Below are 11,488 nucleotides of genomic sequence, written 5' to 3'. Positions count from 1 at the left end.
GTTTATAGTAGCTATACTGCGAAACATACACTTTATTTGTGTTAATCGGCTAAACATGTCAAACTCATCAATATTATTAATATCTAAATAAATTGGGGCTAAGGCTTTTCAAATTAAAGCATTTACAATAAACATGTACTATAGCCTATTAAAGACCCATATGATTCCTTAAATGTAATTCATTCTTAATCATTCATTATTCACTAGCGTGTGTGTGCGTGTGTGTGTGAAGACATTTAAAATGTTTTTTTCTTATCCCAGTGCGTATGATAGGAAGAGAGAGGCTTTCTACGGAAACAATAGCTGATAACAACCGAGGTTAGCCGCATTCAAATTATATTCAGTGTCAGGGGGAGTGGTGTGAATCACACGCAGCGGATGTCAGAATAGAGTTCTTTAATCAAGTCTCCAAGAATACAAAAGCAAGAAATCCACACTTGGAAAATACAACAAAAATACGTATGCTCCAGGCTAACCCCAAAACAAGGGCAAACAAACTATATGCCCTGGGATACTCAGTGAATTATCCAGAAATCAGGAATCAGACACCAACACAGACACAGGAGGAACAGACAAGGTTAAAATGGAGAGACCAACAGTAACAGGTGAAAATGATAAAAGTAACGAGGTCATGATCAGCTACTGTGACTAGAGAGAGAGTGTGTGTGTGTGTGTGTGTGTGTGTGTGTGTGTGTGTGGGGGGGGCATGGCATTCATCAGCTCATCATCCTATATGGAAGGCCTGCAGATCAGCAGTGGATAAATAGTTGTGATTTGGGTCTATAGGTAGGATAGTCCGATGAAATGTGTGATCCTACCTTTCCAACAGACTGAAGAGACGGTCGTTGGCACGTGTTAATGCCATTTGATCTTTTGGTTATCTTTTTGCGTTCTCCACAACCTCTGTCTATCTTATCCAACTAAAACCAGCAAATGACAGAGAAATAGGGGGAGGTATATAGGGCGAGACCCCCACTCTATTCCGCCCCCTATAAGACGTCACTGAAAGGCAGACGATTGCATCCGTTGATTCACGCAACCCAGAGAAGCAACGTATCTCTCTGGCCCCAAGCTAAACATGCCACATCGGAGAAGACTTAGAGTAGTGTCAGATTGAGAGGCAAACCATACCTCCTCCTTCTCATTGACAAACAGGCTGGGAGGTGCGCTCTCACAAGGAGCTTTCAACATTTTACGCACGGCAGGCAGAACCAATAAGAATCTTCTTTTGTCCGTTCAGCCTTATCGTAGGCTATTTCAGATCGATTCTCATTGAAAAAACACCTGCTTTTTGTCAGACTAACACACTTTACCGTGCGGGACTGCAATTCCTTTATATAATGTGACGAAGCAGTCGGTGATCATGCTGTCTAGTCCGGCCGTAACCTCCTCCTCCTCCACGCCTTTCTCTGTCAAGGATATCCTCAAGCTTGAGCTCCAGCAGCAGTCTCACCAGCAGCGGCACGTGTCTCTGGCTCCCCTCGGTCCACCGCTCTCCCGCCCGGGCAAACTTCAGCCACACAACCGCTTCGTGTCGCGGTCGCCCCCAGCCTGTATGTTGACCGGTGGGGACAGCGCAAGCTCGAGCCCTGGTTTTTCCGAGGGCGAGGAAACGATGTCGTACCTGAACACGCTGACGGTACAAGATCGGTTAGTGGAGTCCGTTGTCCCCGCGGAAATCTTCACACAGTCAGGACAGAGCAACTCTGCGGACACGAGCCTGGACACCGAGGTGGAAGACCTTGAAAGTAAGTTACCAACGGATAACTTTTAGCCTATTCCAGTAAAGTGTCAGATAGCCAATTTAAACATATAGCCTACGCCTCATCAATAGGCTATTTTAAAGATGGTATCGGCTTCTTTAAACAACATAGCGTTACTGTAGCAAACAGTTTAATCTATAGGCTACATCGTAAATTAAATGGAGCTTAGGTCCTACAGGAAAATTGTACAGTTCTATAAACCTTAAGGCTAAGAAAATAAGGAAGGAGTTAGTTAATAATTTCTAATAGTCGATAAATGTAGCTTCTCAAAAATCTATGCATCCTCAACAAGTAGGCCTAATGTGATTATAACAATATAATTATCAAACATGTCCAACAGGTTAAAGAAGATGCACATTTTTTTTAAACGCCCTGTTTAATACATTTGGCCACTTAAAAAAAAGTCATATTTCCATCACACACGCATAGACACGCACACATGTTGTATTTAGCTTTTATTTTCCAGCGGTTATTTTCCACAACAATCCAAACAACTTGTAGGCCTATTTATCTTAATGCTAGTATTAGCCTAAATGTCTTGACTGGTTCTTTTTCTAGAGAGTTGCGGCGGCGCCTTGCAAAAGGCAGAGTGTGACGAGTTCGAAAACGACTCGGAAAGACTCCCTAAACAGCCGAGAACCAGACGGAAACCCAGAGTCCTCTTCTCCCAGACCCAAGTGTTTGAGCTGGAGCGGCGATTCAAACACCAGCGCTATCTGTCAGCCCCGGAGAGAGAGCACCTGGCCAGCTCCCTCAAACTTACCTCCACCCAGGTGAAGATTTGGTTCCAGAACCGGAGATACAAATGTAAAAGGCAGCGGCAAGACAAGACTCTGGAGATGGTCGGCCACCACCACCACCCTCCGCCGCCTAGGCGAGTGGCTGTCCCTGTACTGGTCCGAGACGGGAAACCTTGTCTGGCTGGATCACAGACCTACAACACCCCCTATACTGTTGGGACTCCATCCCCGTATAGCTACAACGGCTACCCGGCCTATACATATAACAACTCAGTGTACTCTAACTCGTATTCTAGCCTACCTTCTCTTGCGCCCAGCACCACTGCTAACGCGTTTATGAACGTGAATTTTGGGGGTCTTGGTTCGCAACCCCCGGCCCAGCCCTCTCAAGGAACGACGGTCACACCCTGTCAGGGAACACTGCAAGGCATCCGTGCCTGGTAACGGAGGATACATCAGTTAGTGTTTTTTTAAGACACTTGGATGATGACCCGAGCAGAAATTATTCAGGGGTGTATTTCGGACCATGAGCTCTCCATGCATCGTTTCTCGAAGGGATAGTTTGTGCACCGACAAAGAGGGCGACTGTGGGCTACACTGTAAACGCAGATATTGGGGGCCAGTTCCCCCGGATTTACCCATTTTCGAAACCTTTCTGCCGTATCTTTTCAGCGTAGGCTACTACCTTGCCTCTAACCTGTTTTATGGTTACTGTTTTGTAACCTCCTCTATGGCTGAATATGTCCGTAGGCCCACTGAACAGTAACCACGGGAGGACGGGGGTTTGGTAAATTGAGTGCCGCTTCACAGTAGGCTAGAGCACTGAATCCTTTTTATTTACACGTAAAATTATGTGAAACACACAGTTGAATTCTTGTGTAAGTTGAAAGAGGATATAATAGTCACAGGAAAGGCCTTTCGATGGGAACCTTCCATGTGCAGCACGACTGTGATCCAAGGTCTTTCAGCGTTGAACTTCTATTATTTATCTGGTGTTACCAGAGATACAGATCCATTACATTTTGATTACAAGTTTATTGTTATTATTAGGATTAAGAATGCATCCGCATGGAGATTTAGTATTCATATGTGCATCTTTAGCCTACATTGTCGAACTGCTTAGATTTGTGAACTACAGTAGCCTTTGGCTATAAGGCCCTATTCTGACAATTTCGAAAGGCCAGTAGGCCGCGCAACATTTTCAATGTCAAGTTCCGTGAAAAAACAAAATAGCCTACAACTGTTTATAGGTCACGTAGACTTAAAAACGTCTAAATACTTGCACTCATATTAAAGACATTACTGTAAATTTATGTGATTAAACGTTGATTTGTCTCATGTTACATAAATAATCCACCAAAATATGCATGGGTGGTCTGTTGGTATTGAGGGGTCTGTGTGAAATAACATTTCCTTAATTTTTCGGCAAAGAGAAATTGTCCATCTTCTTGACCTATAAGGGCGGTTTTCCAGGCCTGCTTTCTGGGGTAAATAAGACGCAGAATGTTAAGCTTGAGACAAGAACCAGAGCAAACTGAATTCCGAATCTTCAGTCCGGCGGGAGACGGATACTAACCAGACAGGCAGCCCTGAAAGAACAAGTTCGGGGCGAGTCACATCGCCAGTGCTGCCAAGCGGCCATTTCTGTCACAATAGCTTACAGGAAAATGTTTGTAGGCAAACGTATTAAATCATAGCATAGGCTCACAGAGTTCAAAGATATGCGTATATTACACAGAGATTGTTCGCTTTTAAAAACTTACACGATTTAGAATTGTTCTTAAAAGATTAAGAATGACATGACACCACACAAATAACCCTTAATGATCTCCGTATGGAGAGAATGTATAATAAAATGCTAAAATTGAAAACATATAGCATACATAGGCCCAGTTATCATGACCAATGACTACTGATTTATTTTATTTTGGTTTATCGTTTTGGTTTTGTTTGAGCTTCTTCTTGTCTTATAGGGCCTAGTCTAAATGTTTCACACTCGTCATCCAATGTAAAATTGTAGGTTCATGTCGTGATAGAATGTTTGAATTGTAATTTTATGTTTATGTTCCATCTAATTAGTCGACGTAATTTGTAAAAAAAAAAAATACAAATTAAATTAGCCTACAATTGAAACCGTCACTTGGTCTAAAACAGCTTGATGCCCGGTTTTCCGATGATGATGGTACGATGCATAAAAGGCTGCATCGTGACTTTCTAACGATGAAGGTGGGCCTACGTCTGCTTCCCATGCCAGCACATTGGCCTCTAGATCGATCGTTAGCCTATAAAGTGTATCGTAAATTGTCTACGTCGTAAGGAGGGCTGTCCAAGGTCCTGAATGGAATCTTATTTGCAAATGTATCTTGAAATACTATGTATAGGCTAAGCCTAGTTAAGGGTTTGTCAGCTAGAGTATGGACTAAGATTGCTAATGTAGGCCTAATTATTAATTACAAATTATAATGCCTAATACAGGTTTATCGTATATACGATTAACCTGTCAACTAAAAGACATGTTTCTTGTTTAAAGCATGTTAATGCAAGAACGTGATATATAGGCCTATACATAGCCTACAATGTCACGATCTTCAAAATATAATCATGGTGGAAAGTGAACCACCTTCACGTGGTTTGGACGTCATATTTAATCTCGATTGCACGCAAATATGAAAACATAGGCGATTTTTAATTAGATAATTGGCTGAGAAATCGGCCTAATTTTTTTTAAGACAGAAAAAAGGACAGTTGGGCTGAAATGGGCATTCGTAGACTTTGCCTAATGTTTTTTTTTCCAATAATTTCTCGCCTGATGAATTAGGCAATAATGTTTAGCCTACAGCAGCAAAGAGGATATAGGCTACCAGACGATTGGTCTGAAACCATCGTTTACGATTAATTTAACGTAGGCTACCACGTAATAACGATGCTTTTGGGAAACGCATATTTAACACAAAGTGGCACTAACGATTATTTTACAATGCACAAAGCCTAGCGCTTTGGTAAACCCTATTATTCCATGTCTTGTCTCTGCTAATCCGTGCGTCCTCGTTAAATACATTGTGTTTAAAGTATTTTAGGCTATGGATTTGATCTATAGGTTCGTAAAACACACACTGTTCGATCGGAGCAATTGCTTAAAGTTAAACAAACGTACCCTCCTCCCCGCCTTTGATTCCGTTGGCTGCTGCAAGGCTAGACCAAGGTGCCTAGCTGTAACGCGTACGCACCATTAATGGAGATTAATGGAATAGTAAACAGAGTATTTATCTCCGTTGATCGGCTCATCACGGGGCTTCCCTTGGCTCCTGCCCTGTCGGTAGGACATACCTGGTGTCAGAGTAAGTGGCAGAGAGTCCCCAGTGTAAATAGAAGTGGCGACAGGCCGGCGATGCCTGAGGACGCGGCCTAGCCACTGCCGCCCTGACAGGCGAGCAGAGTGCCAGAGTACTGATTGCTATCTATCGCTGCCAAAGATAGCAACGCAGCTCCTCCACCGAAAGAGTTTCCCAAAACAAAGTCTCCCATGGCAACCACTCAAGGGGGATTACAAAGAACAAAGGCCAAATATAGGTTAGAGAATACGAACTGCATAAACTAGTTGATAGCACTTGGCCTGCATTTAGAGACTGATAGCCTACTGCCTTAATATGCGCGAGACGAATGTTTCTCACAGTGCTAGAGCTACTAATTTCAAAGTCTACACAATGGATTTTTTTTTGCTTTAGTACAAAATATTAACTGCATTTATGCAATTGATCCATATCCATAGGCAATCATTGCTTCTCGTTGCACATAAAATGGATATCACGCCAAAATGGGATTATCATTGAAAGCGCCAACTTTGTGTTGAAATGGAGGATTGACACGGACACCTTTGAATGTGTTTCCAGTAGTTCAGCATTGTCAAATGCTTTTACTCACCAGACAGTTCTGACTCCGGAGTAGGCCCACACCCCTGAGCTGGTGGGGCCCTCTGACTCAAACGTAGGCCTATTCACATAAGATCTTCACTGTTCAGCCAGAGGACGCAAACAAAACTCAACCGGGAAGCAGGATCACTCAACTGTCATCGCTTTGCATCAGTAAAATGTGTGTGTGGTGGTGGTGGGGGGGGGGGGGGGTAGAGAGTGAGAGAGAGAGTGAGAAGGAGGGAGGGATGGATAGAGGGGGAGATTATTGGAAAGCCTATATCCTACATTATAAATGCCGCATCATGTGTTAAGTGCAGTTAATTTAAGGACAACATAGAAAAGCTCATCCAAGTCGGTCAAGGATAGGACATAGTCTCAGTTCAGAAACAGTGCGTCTCTAATGACATCATCTGGGCCGTGTTCCTTTAGGAAACATAAAAGAACACTCGACGCTGGAGAACCAGGCCTCCCCGTAAGACAGGAAGAGGTTTGTTCCTTGCAGGTCATCATTTGTTTCGAGATAATCACTGGAGTCGCAGGGTGGCGCTATTAGCCTCCTTGTCCAAAACGGCGGCAGGAGCCTATATAAAGTAGCCTATTTTGTATGAAAATTACGTTGAAGTGGTTTCTAAACTCAAATCAAAAGTAAAAGGATGATGACTTTTAAGTGGTCGGATTGTCTAACGCAAAGGTCATGACATCAAATGTAGCCTGTTGAAGTAGCCTATCCCGTACAACAGTTAAAGACACACTCGTTTCATTATGTTTATTTATGCAGTTCGATTAAGAATACGGTTTTCAACTGTATTTGACATTTTTCCAATATGATAATTTTGAAATTTTGTGTGCATTTAAATCTAAGATGACATAAAGTTGTTTTTCCTATTGCCTATGTCTTTATTGCAGTAGGCCTGAACAAAAAACAAACATTAATAACAAGCTACACTTAACAACAATACTCCTCCTTTTGTTAGCAAATTTGACAAATAGGCTAGCCTACTGTTAGCCACCAACATCAGAAAGATTGCCCTAAACATTTAGGCCTACTATAAAGTATTTTAGCAGACGTTTTAGGCTATTCAAAGACATCGCCAAAATAAAGTAGCAAAAACATAAGCAGGCATAGGCGTAATTAGTATTACTAATCCGGTGTTGATTAAACAAAAAATGAATAGTAACAAAAAAACATATTTGACATCAAATAGCCTATGTGAAAATCCTCATCTTCATCATAAGAATTACACACATGATGTAGCAAAATGACTGCGATGTGTATGCATAGCTATTTGACATCTGGATGTCGGACGTTACTTTTTGAAGCAACACTCAAGTTGATAAGGGTAAAAATCCACAATGTATACACTTTTAAGTGTGAAAAACAATATTAGACTGAGGGTTATACTGAAACAGAGTCCAATCATTAAAATTAAAAATTATTTTGAAACCATGACAATTTCTCTTGTACGTGCGATGCTGTCCAAGCACCAATATCATCTCTCCGTGCTCTTCACAGGTCAAGTGCGCGAGGAGAGAGAGAGAGTGAACAGATGGGATAAAAAGGTGGGAGGGGCTAACAAGGAATGCCAACCAATCAACCCAGTGTTTTAGTTACAATAAGATATCTGTGCAGACATGACAGCTTCTGGCACATCTGCCTTTGATTAGGTTGCAGGAGCAGCTTCACCACAATTAAATCACCTCGTTCTGAGATCGATAGAGGAATAGATTAAAGGGCTGACAAATCAATACAGCAAGTCAATTTTGTTTCCCGAATGATTCTCTGAATGCGGCTATTCGAATCTTTTTATTTAAGTTTTCGATACCAACTACGTGTTTCAACGAACTGACATCAGCGTAAATGCCATGGCGCTCAGCTGCTCCTCGTTCTCAATCAACGACATCCTCACTCGAGGACGGGACGGTCGAGCGAACGGTTCAAGTGGCCAGCATTTTGAGAAACAGTGCGCACAGAGATTCGACACTTTGAACGAGAAAAGTGGATCGCAGATTATCGGTAGCCGGAGTGCAAAAGGTCCCGCTTCCCCGCTCTCTGATGAAAGTGATAGTGTGAGCCATTTCCGCCGCGGAAGAGAACCGTCAGATCTCTGTTTGTTGAAGCCAAGTAGGAATACCGAATCATGTGGCGAAGACTCAGCCGCGGAGGACGCAGAGTTCTCTGGCTACAGAGGAGGTATTCAATCGTCCAATGTCAAGGCATAAATCTATAAAGCCTATCATACATTTGTTGTGGGTGTTTCGTGCTTGGCAATGGTCTATTTCTGTATGGTTATTTAAGACATCCCACACTGTGATGCAAGCATATGCCGACTTTGGCCAAATGACACAAATTGCACGTATCGCTATAGTTGTAGCCTAATATAACGGTGATTTCCAGTAGGCCTTATCAAGGCAGCTTAATGTTTACAATAGTACTGCAAGTCCTATTCAACACTTAACTCAACGCCTATGCTAGATAGGACAGGCCCAGGGGTGACATCGGCCAACCATTAATCAGATTTATACTCCTTTTAATGTAAATCAGATGACTGTCTGTCGATAACATTAACTTTGAACTTGGTTTTACTATTCAGTCATACGGAGCACTTTAAGTGCTTGCGGACACAATATTTGAAGGACGTATCGTGCATCGCTGAGGGGTTGCTATTTGAAGCATAAAGAGGTCGCCTGTTAGCCAACTCACCACAGGGGCTTTTATCTGTTCTTAGAGAAACAGCTACCCAGTCGGGACCGGGCCAAGTCGAAGGAAGAGGAGGAGGAGGAGGAAGAGGAAGACGAGAGGGTGAGCTGCCACAGAGACATGGACCAGCAGCCCCGGGCCGATAACAAAAAGCGCTCCCGGGCCGCTTTCTCGCACGCACAGGTCTACGAGCTGGAACGCCGGTTTAACGTTCAGAGATACCTGTCCGGTCCGGAGCGCGCGGACTTGGCTAGGGTTCTTAAACTGACCGAGACACAGGTGAAGATTTGGTTTCAGAACCGGAGGTACAAAACCAAGAGGCGGCAGATGGCTGCGGAGACGGTGCCCTGTAGCACCCCTCCCGCCGCCACTGCAGTGGCCAAGAAAGTGGCGGTGAAGGTTTTAGTGAGGGACAACCAGAAACAGTACCGGGCGGAAGAGCTACCCAACCACAACGCCCTGCCCCTCTACCAGGCGTATCAGTACTACCCCTACCTGTACTGCTTCCATCCCTGGCTTGCCAACGGGGCACTGTGCGGGGCCTTGCATTAGCATAGGCCTACAACTCCAGCAGGAAAACTACAAGAACTGAGTCTGCATGGGTTAAGTGATTCATCGATTTACTTGTTTATGCTAAAAGATAAAAAGACAAGAAACTCTGCCGTTTCATATTCATGTTATTTCGAAGGGAACAAGGGTGTGTACATAGATAATTTTATTGTCATCTGAAGAGCGCAGTGTCAATCATATCTCACACGGGTAATTCCGGCTTTACGCCATGTGAGCGACCTGCAGAAGACTGAACATGTTTTTTTTTAAATATATAAATTAGACCTATATTATCCCCGTTACATATACAATCCGATGATGTCGTCAATAAAATAATAGAGCTATATGCAATTGTTTGAGTTGTAATTATTCAGCTTTAATAGGCTAAGACACTATTTTCTTTTTAGACGATAATTTCGTTTATTACTTAACATTGAAAATGAAATTATAGTGTGTAGATTTCTTGTAAACACCGAATTTCGTTAATTGACACTTCATGGATCAATTTGTGCAATATCAGAAAAAACGTAATCGAATTCGAGTTCCAAGTAAACTTTTAGTGTGCATTGACGTTTCCCTATTTCAAAATAATGTAGGTCCTATAGGCTACGTTTTTCCAAAATTTCCGAACTTTTATATAATATAGCCTATAAGTTACTGTAGACTACACAAGCTATATTAATAGGCTACAGTTTTTGAAAGGGGCCAAACAAAGAAATAAAATGAACCCAGTCCTTAAACCCTGATTCATTAAATCATACAATTAACAGACTATTCATGGATTTTGAGCTTTAATTTGTTTTAATGCAGTGCTAATAATCAATAGAACGCTAACGTAAAAAAAGAGACTCAAATAGCTGACTAGTTCATAATAACACAAGTAGGGCTACGCATAGGCCAATGACGTTTATACATTGTGTTTATTGTGCAACATACCTAAAAATAAATAAATCATTTTGCCTGAGTGCTTATTGATTACTCTAGGGATATTGTTGGTAAAGTGAAGTTTGATTTTTCACTTTTGAACAGCTACGATTTGTGTTGACGCACAAAAATTTATAAAATAACATAAACAAAAACCGTTTAGGCTAATCATCCAGCTATGACGTTAAAATCAAAATGCACGATTAGGTGACTTTTCAAAGTTGCAGAAATTAAACAACCAGCAGCTGCATGTGCAGTTGACTTTGGGCTGCGAATAATAGCCTATTCTGCAGCTGCTTGTATTGACTCCGACTCTGCTTTGCTTTTTGAATCACACGCGGTCAACCGACCATATCCATGTTGCGCCACACATCCAGGCTAAGCACAAAACACATTCATTATCTGCTCGGTGAAAGATCAAACTTAACCTCATTTAACGGCCATAGACGGTTTGTGGGTTTACGAGGCAGGGGAACCGAAAAAAACACCATTCTATGTTATTAATGCAGGTTGAGGGGAAACAATATTTGCGCCAGAAGCAGAGAGCTGTTAGCGATGTTGATAATGGTGGATGTGGTTCTAATTGCACTAGTGCGCTCTGATCTAAGGGGGTCTATAGGATTAAATGTCCTGCAAAAACAATCTGACAAGATTTATCTACAAAACATGTCATAAAACGAATTACCCAAAATATCGTAATGTTTCTGTAATTCGTTTTAATGGGGTTTGGGGAAAATATATCTTACTGGTAATTGAAAGCAAAGTAAATACATTTGTGGGATCCCCAACACAACCTGGTAAGCAGGCAACAGACAGACAGGCAGAGAAACAGACGGGCAAACATTTGGACAGACAGGTATGGAGGCAGTTCATCAAGCAGGGAGAGAGGGACTGAGGCAAATG

The 11,488-nt window shown here is 42.3% G+C and overlaps 2 protein-coding genes across 3 annotated transcripts; both read left to right on the top strand.

The window, feature by feature from the left end:
• Nucleotides 1–1,363: 1,363 nt before the first annotated feature.
• On the top strand, nt 1,364–4,410 carry nkx2.3 (NK2 homeobox 3). The gene is made up of 2 exons (XM_067236775.1): nt 1,364–1,752; nt 2,326–4,410. The coding sequence occupies exons 1-2, from the start codon at nt 1,364–1,366 to the stop codon at nt 2,945–2,947; spliced, it is 1,011 nt and encodes a 336-aa protein (XP_067092876.1). The 3' UTR covers nt 2,948–4,410.
• Nucleotides 4,411–8,103: 3,693 nt separating this feature from the next.
• Nucleotides 8,104–10,551, top strand: nkx3.3 (NK3 homeobox 3). Of its 2 annotated transcripts, none has more exons than XM_067236702.1 (2): nt 8,104–8,536; nt 9,141–10,551. In XM_067236702.1, the coding sequence occupies exons 1-2, from the start codon at nt 8,278–8,280 to the stop codon at nt 9,662–9,664; spliced, it is 783 nt and encodes a 260-aa protein (XP_067092803.1). In that variant the 5' UTR covers nt 8,104–8,277; the 3' UTR covers nt 9,665–10,551. The 2 variants fall into 2 exon arrangements, with proteins under 2 accessions (XP_067092803.1, XP_067092802.1); XM_067236701.1 differs by having other exon boundaries at nt 8,104–8,605.
• Nucleotides 10,552–11,488: the final 937 nt, after the last annotated feature.

This window comes from Osmerus mordax, chromosome 5, assembly GCF_038355195.1.
Source record: "Osmerus mordax isolate fOsmMor3 chromosome 5, fOsmMor3.pri, whole genome shotgun sequence".
Lineage (NCBI taxonomy): Eukaryota > Metazoa > Chordata > Actinopteri > Osmeriformes > Osmeridae > Osmerus > Osmerus mordax.
Note: the sequence above shows the minus strand (reverse complement) of the source record. Positions and strands in the feature narration are given on the sequence as shown.